The 14,343-nt window shown below is 39.8% G+C and overlaps 3 protein-coding genes across 3 annotated transcripts; 1 reads left to right on the plus strand and 2 right to left on the minus strand.

The window, feature by feature from the left end:
* Positions 1–5,025: 5,025 nt before the first annotated feature.
* ddx19a (DEAD-box helicase 19a) lies at positions 5,026–8,710 on the plus strand. Its single transcript, XM_069660088.1, has 11 exons — positions 5,026–5,088; positions 5,259–5,322; positions 5,421–5,601; positions 5,675–5,767; positions 6,980–7,082; positions 7,198–7,312; positions 7,422–7,599; positions 7,702–7,939; positions 8,091–8,253; positions 8,353–8,544; positions 8,649–8,710. The coding sequence occupies exons 1-11, from the start codon at positions 5,026–5,028 to the stop codon at positions 8,708–8,710; spliced, it is 1,452 nt and encodes a 483-aa protein (XP_069516189.1).
* Positions 8,711–10,584: 1,874 nt separating this feature from the next.
* ubxn10 (UBX domain protein 10) lies at positions 10,585–11,328 on the minus strand. The gene has a single exon (XM_069659659.1). The coding sequence runs from the start codon at positions 11,326–11,328 to the stop codon at positions 10,585–10,587; it is 744 nt and encodes a 247-aa protein (XP_069515760.1).
* Positions 11,329–11,976: 648 nt separating this feature from the next.
* cptp (ceramide-1-phosphate transfer protein) lies at positions 11,977–14,276 on the minus strand. Its single transcript, XM_069660529.1, has 3 exons — positions 14,191–14,276; positions 13,916–14,069; positions 11,977–13,765 (listed from the first exon to the last, which is right to left on the minus strand). Exons 2-3 carry the CDS (start codon positions 14,047–14,049, stop codon positions 13,243–13,245), a joined length of 657 nt encoding a protein of 218 aa, XP_069516630.1. The 5' UTR covers positions 14,050–14,069; positions 14,191–14,276; the 3' UTR covers positions 11,977–13,242.
* Between the last annotated feature and the right edge of the window lie 67 nt (positions 14,277–14,343).

Raw genomic sequence — 14,343 nt, forward strand, 5'->3', positions numbered from 1 at the left:
TGTGTTGGTTTTAGGATTCTGGTTTGTTGGTACATGTAAAAAAACAACAACAAAAAATATATTAGATAATGATGCATCACATCTTTCTAAAAACGCCGTCACTGTTAAGGCGTTGGACAAAAAGGGGACATGATAAAATAAATACAGCATAAAGCTACTACTGAAAATGTGTGAAATAATTAAAACAAATTGTAACTAGAACTACACTTAATATCAAAGCACATTATTTATTTCTCTAATTGTAATAATACTACAGTTTTATTGTGTATTGTTTTGTTTATCTCATTGTTTAAAACACCTTTAAGCTAGCTAGGCCAACAATTGCTACCAAATTTAGCCAGTTAGCCCCCATTAGCTTGAGAAATGAGTTAAAGTTAGGTAGTTATTCTGAAATCATCTAACTGCTGTTGCCTATAAACATAGTGCTATACACAGACGTGTTTTTTTAATGTATTTATCAAACCTGCTCCTGCTACAGACCCAGCAGGCTCACTAGCTAGGCCAGCTAGTGAGCCAGATTATTCAGCATTTGAGTGAAGAACAGAGTTAGCATTGTTAGCTAGGTGCTATTGGCGTTCACAACCAAATAGAAAGACTATTATTTTTTAAACTGTGTTTTGGGTCTTTCCCGAGGAAGATCTTTAACAGTCAAAGCCGACAAAGTAACTGAATTAACTAGCAAACATTAGCTGCTGCTGTTTACACCATTTTCTTCACTTTGAATAATAATTCAAGTATACAAATCTGCCTAGCCATTTAGCTAAGATAGCATAGAGTCTTGTAAAGCTAGACAAAATAATTGATATGTGTTATTACCTTTTTATATCTGCTTTTTGTTTTTTTGTTTTTTTTACAGCTAACTTATGCTAACAGGTTAAATCTGGTAGCAGTTTTGCTTGCTTGCTTAAAAAAGGGTATTTTGAAAGCTGAAACATTTTATCATGAAGAGTGTAAGTTAACCATTTTCTAAAACATTTCACAAAATATATTCTATGTTACACAATATGTTTTAGAGATTATTTACTTCTGCCTTAAACTGTGTATGTATTTTTAAATAGCTTACTGAATACTTTAGAGTTTAACAGCGGAAAGGCTAGCTTGTTTTCTTCATTTCACCAATTTTGTTACCATGCAATAACATCAAATACTCGGCCTCGTTACAGACTTCAAATTCAGATGAAAGCATCTTAGACGCCAGTTCAGTCAAGTAGGTTTTATAGATATTCCAACCTCAATCATATTTAATGATAAGATGTAAAATCAAGGAGGCTTGGGATGGGTGACACAGGTACTTTGAGCATTTGAGATAAATGTCACAGTAGTAAAATTTAGGGTTTTAAAGGGATCACAAAGCTTAAAGAATTAAACAGTATTCAGTGCCACATGAGGTAAAAAGAGAAACTTGAGATACATAAAGATAAATGCTCAGGGAGGAAAGCACCGCAGCTAATTATGCCAGTTATACAATGAAATCCTCAATTCCTTCTGGGCTGCGCTTCATTGTTAATGTCGTCTCCGACACAAGCAATCTTGGTTATGCGCTGTCAAGGGTCTGTGTCTGCTGCACAACCAGAGCCCCAGTGCAGGCTCGATAGAAAGTGTTATGACGAAAGCAATTTCCATAGAGACAGCTCTGCTCGCCTGCTCGCCTGCAGACTGACCAGTAACATCTGTGAAGTGTGCATTTATTTTTGACACTGTGACTGATTGCAATTAAAACACCAGGCAACAACAACAAAAAATGATCAATAAGATCATTTTGCTCAAAGATCAAATTCAAACTGGTTCAACTGGTCTGTAAAGGCACACCTTCACACTCCCTGGCTGCATTAGAAGCCTGTGAGAATCAATAACAGAGTCGATCAGTCATTCAGGCTCCAAATGGTTATTTACGCTGAGGAAAAGGTCATACAGATGTAATTACTAGTTAGTTGTTTGTCTCAACAGTGCCACCATGTGTCCAGTAAGCCACAGACTGAGCCGTTATCGCTCTGCAGAAACAATCTACTCATACAGGTGAATAAAAGAAGACTTAATAAAAAGACAAATCAAGCACAGCGAATTGAAAAACTATCCTGATGCTGTCAGGGAAAAGATGACAACAAAAGTGACGAGTTACAGACACTGAGCATCAACACACCAAAACAAATTGATGTCTTACGCATCAAATTTGAAATAAGTTAACATTCGGTTTAAAACTAAATTTCCATGACAGGTTTTTATCCAAGACATCCTTTTCTGTACGGTCTTTCAGCTTTTAGTAATTAGTGTTAAAAGTGACAGTCCCAGGATGCTTTTTTCCTGTCACATGAATCACTCTGCTTCCCTCTGGAGGTTTACTAAAACCCCAGCAAACCATAAACTCTCACATTTCCAATCAGCCTTGCCACACTCCTCTGCACTCATTAGTGTCAAAACAGAGAGCAGATGCTGCTGCGCTAACCACCTGTTGGAACACCGTGTCTGGAAATCTGTTTACAGCGCAAATCAACATGCATCACCGGTAGTTTTAATCATCTGCCTGGTCTACCTTATCTTCATTTCAAATAAATGACAGGTGTGTAAAATATGCATCATCCAAAAGACACAATGCAGCATTAAAAATGCATCTGATATGATCTCAGAATCAGCCTCATTATCTTACCTCTCATTTGTGTCAGCTGGGTTTGCAGCGAGGGTCTCTCTCTGTCACAAGTCCACTTATCATGAAAGATATCCTCCTCTTCTCCGACCTCTCTCAGCTTCCCCTTTTTTTGTTCTTGCTCTCTGTGGCGTAGAGGGAATAGGAGCGCTGCCACAGGTGGTGGAAGCTAGAGATGCAGCGGACACATTGTTAGTTGAATGCACAATGCAAAAAGAGAGGGGGAAGGATGGTGAAGGAGCTGCTGCAATCAGGCACAGCAACATGTGGTTGCAAAAACAGTTTCATTTATTCTCCTCCCCTTCTTCTTCTTCCTCCTCCTCCTCTTCCCCCTGTGGATGCTGGAGTTGGAGGGCTTTGAGGGAGAGAGAGAGAGAGAGAGAGACAGAAGCCCCAATAATCACCCCCCTTTCCATCACATTCAAAGCATCAGCACCACCCACTCACTCCAGCCCTCCCTGATGACAGCAGGAATCATTCAGGTATCCTTTTTAATAGCTCAGGATCAAAACACCAGGAGAGGAGCAGATGGGTGGGTGAGGGATCACTACATACACCCCCCTTATATCACCTTTAATCTCTCTCACCCCTCCTCCCTCCTGTGCGATTGGAAAGCCGTCAATGTTTAATACCCAATGTGGGTGTCTGGCTGTCTCTGTATTTTCTAATCACTTGGTTTGATCCATCTGTTTTCTTGTGAGGTTACCATGACAGTTAATGACTGATAATAAAGTCGTTTTGATGGCGGTGAAATCTAGATGGTGTATATCTATGTGTGTGTGTGTGTGTGTATGTGTGTGTAAGTGTGGGTGTGTGGGTTTGCTCAACATCCGCCTCCAAATTGAATCAACCTGCAGCCAATAACACTCCGTACACCCCCCTCTCCTCCCTCCCTCCTTTCTTATCTGTGTCTACCCCTCTCAAACACGGTCACACACAGACACACTCACACACTTAATTCCATTTTACTCCAATAATTCAACTTTAATTTCTGGTTACTGATTAAGTAACAAATACTCATCCAGTATACTTTAATCCAGTAACCCAACAGTGCTATAAAAAACAACAACAACACTGGGTCAAAACCAAGCAGCAAGCCTTTGTTAGCACTAATTAGCAGGTATCAGTGTCTATACCACAGCTCGTAGCTTGTTTCTCATACATGATATTTTTGGTGTCATGTGCATAGGAGTCAAGATGTTGTTGGCTTTTACCCTTTCTTTGCAGAAGTCTTCTTTATTCCCTGCAAGATGTACTACCGTAGTAATTCTTTTTCTTTTGTTTAAACATGTTAAATTATCCACCTGTGGGCACTTTGTATTTCAGTGTTTGTCTTTTGCTTCTGCAGCCTTATGTGATCCATTTCTAAATTTGATTTTCAGTTAGTTTTTCAAAAAACAACTTGTACAGCTGTTTCACAGGAGGCAAAAGAAACCAAAAAATGACACTGAATTTTAACAGTACCAGCTTTACTAAAGTCATGGCCCAATTCTGAACATCTTGAGTTATGCTATAATACTATGGTCAAATATTAAGATGTTGTATTTCATGTGTTGTCTTCATTATCCTCTTGTAACGATTACTGACATTTTTGGGGGGGTCCATTCCATACAGTCTATGATTCCAACCCATTGTGAATTGTTGTGAGTTTCAAGAGTACTTACATTTGCATGGAGGTCTGTTATGGCAGAGGGCTGCACCAGACATATTGGACAACCGTAACTAGTAGAAGATTAGATAGATTAGATTAGACAGTTAGACAGGAAAATTGTTTTAGTCGATTGCCTTTGATTGTTTAAATACCTTATAGGCGTGTCAGCAGGTTCATCTGTAAACAGGGCTGGGATACTACGCTGCCTTCAGGTGTTCCTCTCAAACCTCGTAAATAGCTTCTTGCACGCATGAAAGAATTAACTTTCATTCTAAAACAAACAAACGGAGCTATTTTGCTTAAAAGTTGTATTAAAATATCATGAAACAATAAGAATAATTTACAGCTAACATCATACGAAATAGAGACAGAACCCCAATTGATATTTTTTCAATAATTGTCAGATATTAAATCAACTGTATATCAAACGTTTCCGTCTACTTTTGTGTTCAAATATGCCACACAATTATGCTTGACTTAAGTAGATGTAAAATAGCCAGAATTTTTCTCTTTCTTGGCTATTTACCTCATAAATTGGTTGTTTTTATTGGCCCAGGTCTTAAAATGTCCATATTTCCGTTTCTCGTGAAAGCAGCATCCGTAGTATGGTCCAGGTCAGGGGCAGCGGCGGCACGTCGCCCCTTTACTTTCACGCACATCGGTCACGCTGACATCAAACTTTTTGATAAAAGTGTCGTTTGTTCTCGAAAGAAGCACAATACAAAGTTTAAACATGTCTGGTGACTCGTGGGCGGTAGCTGTCGACTTTCAAGAAGCCACGAATCCATCAGTGCAGGTAAGTTTAAAATTGACCAACAGCTCAAAAGTAACCGTTACATCAAATTAACCTGCTCATCGTTTGATAGCAGGTTAGCTTAATATGCTACATAGCCAATGTGCTGTCTTGCTAAAGTAGACAAGCTATTTTCAAGCTAATAATGTGATGACCTGTATTTTTCTGAGCAGTTGGACTTCGCAAAGAAAGTTGATCGAATGCTTGGTCCACGTACCATAAGAGGAGACATAAATGGTAACTTAATTCAAAAGTTATTAACATCTCTACCGACTTGTACTGCTTACTTGTGACGGTTTTTAGCGGTTTGTTTGGTGTTTATTCCACCTGTGCAGGCAACATTGTGTCGGAGAGGATCGAAAGAAGAGATGGGGATAACGTGGACCTGGCTGAGCAGTCCCTGTTGAATAAACTGATCCGCAGGTCACTGGTGCGGAACAGGAACCAGGTGGAGGTCCTGCAGAGGGACCCCACCTCACCCCTGTACTCTGTGAAGACCTTTGAGGAGCTCAGGCTGTGAGTAACACGATGATTTCATGTGTATATTTGTTGTCTCTTACTTTAACACTTCATTTTTTGTGATCAATAGGAAACCTGAGCTGCTGAAGGGTGTGTACAACATGGGTTTCAACAGACCATCCAGGATCCAGGAGAATGCTTTACCCATGATGTTGGCACAGCCGTGAGTTTAATTTCACTCTTTTCAAAGTATTCCTAAAACAAGTAATCATGGATAAATCAATGCAGATAAAATGATCAATTATGAAAAATGAACAATATTGCATTTTGTTTAATTTTTTAACAAAATGAGCTACTTAACAACATCACCTTGGTCTCTGTGTAATGATTTGTCAACAAGTTTGATAGTTAAGCAATTATTTAAGTTGTTTGTAAAGGATAAGTATAGAATGTTTTTTTTGTACCAGCTTTCAGATGTGAGAATTTGCTTCTCTTCTTTCTTTTATAGCATTGTTAATTAAAAATCTATGCAGGTTTAAGTGTTGGTTCTACAAAATGAGCAACTTGACAACATCACTTTGGACTCTGTGTAAATGCCTCAGGTGCTTTCATATTTTTTGACACATTGGACTAAATTATTGTTTATTTACTCAAAAGAGAAAATCACAGAATAATTGATTATGGAAATAATCACAATGATCCCTACTTAACAGTACTTGTTCGCTCATTCAGAATTTTATATTAGTTTGTGCCAGGTGTAAACATCCTGAAGACTAAAACATAAATTAATTATGCTTAACAGACAAGTTTTATACCCATGATAATCCTACTCCGGAGAACTACTTGTAAGCTAAATTGGAATAAGTACACGTTGAAGGAAACTTGACATGAAGATCAGTCTTGAAGTTTGGTCTGTAAAATATTTGAAAACCAAAATAATCATCAGAGGTGTTTTGTCCTACCAACACTCCAAATACAAAATCAGTTATAATATAATTTAAGGCCAAGAAAAGCAGCACATCCTCACATGAGAAACTGTGACAATAACATGTTTTTGTTGTTTCTGCTTAAAAAATACTTAAAGTTTAGCTTAGCAGTTAAATCACAGTATGTACAGGGGCTCTTTCCTCGGTGCGGTGGCCCCAGGTTCAACTCCCATCCTCGGCCCTCTGCCGTCCCCATTCTCTCCTCCCCTGTTTCCGACACTATCAGCTGTCCTCTCTTTAAATAAAGGCCTTAAGGGGCCAAATAAATGAGCTAAAAAATACTTTGAATAACATCAAGCAGATTGACTAATTGTTTCATCTTTAAACGGGATAGTAACTATTGTCCAGTTGAAGCCAAAAACCTTGCATTAGGAAAAAGAAACTTCCAACCTTCAGGTTTGTCTGTGATTTTTTTCTTCCCTCTCTGTGTGTATTTTCTCTGGTTGCAGACCTCAGAATCTGATCGCCCAGTCACAGTCTGGCACTGGTAAAACTGCTGCTTTTTCTCTGGCCATGCTCAGCCATGTGAACCCAGCCAACAAGTGGACTCAGGTAAACTTCACATGCAGTCTACAGAGCCAGTCAGTGTCCACATTAAACTGCAGATGCTTATTTACTTATAAACAATGATACACACTCGAAATAAACAACTTTTTGTTTCTTTCAGTGCCTTTGCATCTCACCAACATACGAGCTCGCTCTGCAGATTGGTCAAGTAATCGAGCAAATGGGGAAATTTTATCCTGATGTGAAGCTAGCATATGGCATTCGAGGCAACAGAGGTAAGAATTTGGAAATGGCGGCAAAATGGTATTTGAATGGTATTTGAACACTGACTGCCGGTCAGTGAAAGCAGTCAGTTTTTTAAGGGTATTTCTGCATTCTGTTCAGTGGAGCGAGGCGTCAAGTTGCAGGAGCAGATTGTCATTGGAACACCAGGTACAGTCCTCGACTGGTGCACCAAATACAAGCTCATCGACCCCAAGAAGATCACCATGTTTGTGCTGGACGAGGCTGATGTCATGATCGCCACTCAGGGTCACCGGGACCAGAGCATTCGTATCCACAGGTTTGTTCCTTTCAGTGAAAACAGACGATGATACCCAAAGAGAGAGATCTTTTTTTATCCCTCACATTGTTTTTTTTTTCCATTTTCCTCGTACCAATGCAGACAGCTGACAAAGAACTGTCAGATGCTCCTTTTCTCTGCCACCTTCGAGGACTCCGTGTGGAGGTTTGCAGAGCAGGTGGTTCCCGAGCCAAATATCATCAGGCTGAAGCGCGAGGAGGAGACGCTGGACACAATCAAGCAGTTCTATGTGGTCTGCAGGGAGAAGGAGGACAAGTTCACAGCACTCTGTAATCTGTATGGCAGCCTCACCATCGCACAGGCCATGATCTTCTGCCATGTGAGTCAGCTGTTTTAACTCTGCTTAGCACACACTTTCCAAACTAGGCTTGGGCAATATGAAAAAACTAATCATAGATTTGAGAATTTTAAAATTCCGGGATTACAGGAATGAATGAGTGTTTCGGTTTTGCTGACAACTTTTTCTTCAGACTCGCAAGATGGCTTCATGGCTGACTGCAAACCTGACCAAAGAAGGCCACCAGGTGGCGCTGCTCAGCGGGGAAATGACAGTGGAGCAGAGAGCTTCCGTCATCGAGCGCTTCAGGAATGGAAAGGAGAAGGTGCTCGTGACCACAAACGTGTGCTCCAGAGGTGAGGGGGAATTAAGATTTAGTCTGATTTTAACTTTAAAACATTGTTAAGACATGAATACATATATCTCCAACCCTCGTGTGGCTCTGTTGATCACAGGTATTGATGTGGAACAAGTGTCACTTGTGGTCAACTTTGACCTACCGGTGGATCTGGATGGGAACGCCGACAACGAAACATACCTCCACCGGATCGGGCGCACAGGGCGCTTCGGCAGAAGAGGATTTGCTGTCAACATGGTGGACAGCAAACACAGCATGGATATCATCAACCAAATTGAGATGCACTTCAGTACGTACCCGTTTTTCATTTGTTTGGCTTTCCAATTTGACGATGTAAAACAGTGAATACAATATTTCTAACATGACTTTGATCTTTCCACCTTCTATCCACAGATAGAAGAATCAAAAAGCTTGACACCTCCAATCTTGAAGAAATGGAAACCCTGATCAGCTGAGTGCTTTGCTTCGTGCTCTACTCAATGCTACTGAAGCAGTGTTAACCTGTGACTTGAGTTCTTTAAGGGTTTATTGTTTGCATTTTATTGTTTACAGAAAAGAAACGCATGCTGATGTTGTTTATGCAAACTTATTTCATGGCAGTTATTTGTGCCAGAGTTTTTCACTTGAATTTAATTTGATGTGTCCGACTCGGATTGTTTACTGAAGTCACCTTAAGCCTTAGAGAAGTCTCCCAGAGACTCTAAACTAACTTCTGGCTGTTAAAACGGCATTTAAGAAGTGACGATTATACTACAGATTGTTTGTTTGCAGTGTTGTGTTTAATTATTTGAAGTGAATTATTTATGTAGTATTGGTGGGATTTCAGAATGCGTCTCATCTGTTGACTTGGCTTGGTCAAGGTTGAATTCAGATTAAATATCCTTGAAGGACTTGAAGCAGGAAAAATGCCCATTCCAGCCTAGTGGCAGCTGACAATTAGATTTCCTAACATCTTCATTTTGACTTGTATCAAACTGTGAAGCTAGTGCTGTTGCTCAGATTCTGTGTGGCCAAAGAAAAACAAATAAATATATTGTGGTGTTAAACCAGTTTCTTTTTTTGGCATCTTATCACCTTTATAATATCTCTACCTTTATTCAGCAGAAAATATATTTCCGCAGTAAAAATGTTGAAAAGATAATAAGCATGTCTGTTTTCTTCACTTTATTTTGTTTGTTTGAATACATTTTCTGGATTGCGCCTTAAATTTCTGTTGAAAGACATTTTATCAGTCGTATCGTGGTGCCTTCATCATGTGTGGTAAAGATTAGGTGTTACGACTGAGTACTTCATCACAACGAAGAGTTCCAAAATCGGCCTTTTTCACAGCAGTCAGGTGTTTGAAATAATAATCAATTTTAACATTTACACCTGCAGCTTTGGTGAGAATGTCTTCTATGAAAAAGGTCACTCGTTTTCCTTTTGGATTACACATTGTTTCCTTTCTGAACTGTATGTTGCCTCAGCCAGACTCCTGACTCAAGTTCAGAATGATCCACATGAATAAGGATATTTGTCTAATTATGTACTTTTCAGCCTCTGGCTGCAAATAAAGATTTAATTTGGCATACAAAAACTTTAATAAAAAAAGAAAAGGTAGTCAATGGCAACCGACAAACTAAGACAGCAATAATTATAGATACACAGATTTTCTTGCTTTAATCAATAATTAACAGCAGCTTAAGTTCTTAATTTGCTACTAACCTTCTGATTTGAGTAAAATCTTGTGTAGTTTAACTGAAAGACAACATACATTTAAAGCTGTGGTTCAGTCAACAAAGGATACATATTAATGAATCTGCCTGCAGCGATATGAGTGACTGAATCTAACTGTTCAGATTTGCTAAAGTTAAAATAAGTAAAGTTACAAATTAATTAGCTTGTTGTCGCAGAATACCCTACTCTGGGTTATAATTCAGTCCAACATGTTTTTCTCCCAAAACAGGTCAATAAAGTATTAAAAATTCTTACAATAAAAAATCTTCTCAGCTTCCATAACTCATTTCCCTCCTTTAAAAATCTGTGAAAAAGCAAGTAATCTTCATTTTTTAAGGTTGAACTGTTGAACACAAAATGTGTTTTACTTAAAAAGTCAGACAGGGTGCATATTGGATCTTAATTGGCTCCACACCAGTTGTGAGTTGTGTCACAAAATCCTGCCCTCCATCTACACAAACTGAACTTTAGATCAAAGTCTGCGCAGATATCCTTCTGCAGAGTAAAAGTCAAACATCCAAGACAAGAAAAAATAAGCAAAACATGTTCTTGCCTGTAGAAGGACTTTAAAAAAGCCCGATATTAACTGCAAAATAGCCCTTGACCTTTAACCTCACTCTGCCTCCACATCGCTGTCATTCTGAGAGATGCACAGCACCGATCTGTTCACGATGCCACACTGGGCCAAAGTCATATCCATGTCTGTGAAGGTCTTGCGGGGCACATCCATGGTCTCAATTGAAACCTCTCCATATTGGACTCCATACCTGACCTGTGCACTGGCTCTCACTGTCCGCAGGGTGTCTGTGGGGTCAAAGTGCTGCTGAAACCTCCTGCCACATGGGGCTCGGATAGCTAGGAGCAAACTGCCAGTAGACCCAGCTTCTTTGGTTGTTACTGGTCCTGGATCAGGAGGGGGCTTTGGCCAGACTTGGAAGTCCCTCTCAGAGCGGCTGGCTTTACCTGTTTGGAGATCTGGACCCTCATGCCTGTGGCTTTGCTGCAGGATAGCATCATCACTCAGATGGAGGTCGGACATGTGTTCATCCAGGCTCCTCACCTCTGAGTGCCTCTTCTCTATGGATGGAAGGACCTTGTACTTGTTTAAGGACTGTGGTGGAGCTGCGGGGGCGTGTTGCAGCATCTGCAGGACCTCATCCTGGCTCAGCTGGCCGGTCTGCCACATTATGGGCTGGGACTGGGAGCGGAGGGTTCTGTCCGGCCTGCTGCTGTACACAGGAGAGTCTGGGGACGCAGGTGGCCTCTGGGTGCTGTAGTCCAAGTCATCCGTGCATATAGAGCTGTTCACAGCGGGTCTGCTTCGCCCTTTGGAAGACTTTGGTCGTGTTAAATGCATCGATAACCGGCTGTTAAGGCTCTTTCTTGCATTAGAGTTCCGAGAAGTCCGTGTGAAGATTTCCGATGTTTTCTTAAGTCCTTCAATCCGTCGCAAAAAGAGTTTTTAAAAAGTCACGATCGTATTGTCACTAAGTTAATATCGAACTCCACCTGCTTCTGTTATGACCGTTTTAGACGCTGTTTTACTACATGAAAAAACGGATACATTAAACTGAAGTTGAATTACAAGTTAAGCGTTAAAAACGGTTGAAGTGCATTACTTTTCCGTAGCTTTTGCAGTTTCAACAGGAAGTGCAGTTTCTTAAGCGTCACCAATGTTGCCATGACAGTCTTGTTGCCTTGATGACCACCTGTGGTTGAAGGCAGGAAGGAGCCCCCCGGTGTTGGAAGTGCGCAACTGCCGCTGAATTAATCAGATTACACCCTGATGTTCTTGATGCTGTTTTTGTAGCGCCAAAAAACACATTTAACTGTTTTATCGCCTTAATTTTTCAAACAATTTCTGACATTTAAAAGAATATGAGAACATATTATTAGGTTTTTTACAGGAAATGACATTTTAGTTATGTTTAGGACCTCAGTGATCCAAGCTTTTATTACAAGCAGTGATGGAGAAAGTATTTAGATCTATTGCATAGGCTAAAGTATACTACTGTATACTTAAACTAATCTGTCACCAGAGTAGTAAATCGTATAGTTGAATACTAGCTATGAAACAGATGTATTGGAGTAGATGAAACTCTGTAAACAAAGGAGTGAAGAGGTTGATTTTCAAGTAGGCTATACAATCCATCCATCCAAGTACATAGGTTAATGGGATGTGCTTGGGACACTTATCCCTCCAATATCTCTAACATTACATAAAATTATAAAACAGGACATAATCAAAGTTAAGGCTGATGAAATGTTTCTTAAGATGCTCATTAATCACACAAACATAACCATGTGATATTTGTTTTATTAAGCTACAGTGTATATTAAGTCTCTTTAAATTAATGGTAATATATGTGATATACAGTACAGTACATTCTTGTAAAACAGCATATTTTGACCTTTATACATTACAATAAAGGAAGAGTCCACCACTAAAAACTTTTGTTTCATAAGTTACCAAAAAGGATTGTATTTGGTATGACCACTGAACTGTGAAAGTCAAAGGCTTATAAAGTCATTTGCTGCTCGTCTTTTAATCAGTAGTTTGTCTACTATACCATAGTAATAAATGCAGTATCTGGAATAATCAAATATACCAGATCATGTAGTGTAAACTAAAAGTGATTCATTAGAGCATTTCTCTAACACATCAAATTCTGATTGGCATCAGCTCTAAGTAAAACTCGTAGATAAAAATAATCAAATTTACAATTTACCACAACGTAAAATCAAGTAAGGCAGCAAATTTCTCACATTTGTGTGCCCTAAACCAGGAAGTATTTGGTCGTTTTGCTTAAAGAATTATGTCAATGATAAATCGATTCTCAAAATACTATTAGATTAATTTTCTTTTGATCAGCTTTTAATTAACCAGCTAATTTTCTAAATATTATATAAACTTGGCTATTTTCTTGATAAATAATGAAAACAAACAGCTGTTAGCAGTGAGCAAAGACTCATGGGTCACACTGTAGTTCCCTTTGTGTTTTGAAATTGAAGATCATTCAGAGGTGCATTATAAAGAGTAAATATAAACATGCAACATTATAAATATCACTAGTTTTAGACAAAAAAAATTGTAATGTAGTAGTTACAATTACTGTAAGTGAAATTATGATTATTTGTATCCAACACTGTTCGGCGAATGCATAACACTTAAACCACCAAACAGGATTAGCAGCCAGCTTGACAGCCATTCAGTAGGGACAAGTAAATATTGACTCATGTAGATGTAAAAATAACGGCACTTGTTTCCTTTCTACGGTAAGTCAAGCATGTTATTCTGAGCGTAAAGTTCCTCTGTGATCTGGTACACATCCGAGATAAGAGGCAGAGCTTCCCCTAGCATGGCCACCACCTGCTCCGGTGTGCCTACATTCATCACTTCCAGGAAAGCGGGACGTCCTGGGAGCACGCAGAAAGCCATGCCTGCTGCCTTGCGGACCACCCAAGGGTGGTGCTGGGCGAGAGACTCGTTGTAGGCCTCTGCACACATGACAGAAGTCTTGCTGTCCTCACTGCTGGTGCGCAGACGCTCAAGGAAGAGCTCCAGCCACCTGAGTGCACGGTGGAGCCTCAGGAGAGTACGGCAGCCGGATTCTGGATGGCTGCCCCTTTTGGTCAAGTCCACTAGATCGTTATCCAGCTCATATTTGACCATTGCCTGGAAAGTGACATACTGGGACCCGTTCTCCCCCTCCAGGTGGCCGACCAGGATCTTGACCTTGTTGACAGCATCCTTTGAAATGAAGCCAAAGACGCTCCCTAAGCTGTTCAGAAACCTATAACAAAGAGAAACACTTAATGACATTTTGTACATTTTAGTATATGGAGTATAATCATGTGCCTTAACATCATCAGTTCACACAACATATGCTACATTTCTTTCACCTGCCAACAAAACCGAAAATATTGAATCCTTAAATACTTACTTGACAAGCCCACGCCAACCAGCCACGTAGTGTTCAAGATACACTTCTTTATTTTCTGACAAACACAACTTGAACGTGTCGAGCACCTCCTGTAAACTGAATTTCTGATCTTCTGTAGCAACTGAATCAGCCATGGTTTCTCTATGCGGAAGTGCTGTCGATGGGAACGGAGAGGCAACAAATGAATAAGGAAATGTAGCTAACGGCTGCTAACAGACATGAGCGAGTAAAAGATGTGAGTACTGATGTCAACAAACAAAGACCGAACACATTACCTTTAAGAAAAGTTAACAGTGAAAGAGAAATAAAGCATTTCTCGTTGCATCCATAGAACGACTGGTTACACCAGCTCTAATCCTCCTCTACTGCGCAGACTCGAGCCGGAAAAGTCAGGAAATTGGGAAATATGCCTTCAAAATAAAAGCTTT

This window comes from Semicossyphus pulcher, unplaced genomic scaffold (genome assembly GCF_022749685.1).
Source record: "Semicossyphus pulcher isolate SPU_LCO1_2020_fin unplaced genomic scaffold, fSemPul1.0.p SCAF_13, whole genome shotgun sequence".
Classification (NCBI taxonomy): Eukaryota; Metazoa; Chordata; class Actinopteri; order Labriformes; family Labridae; genus Semicossyphus; species Semicossyphus pulcher.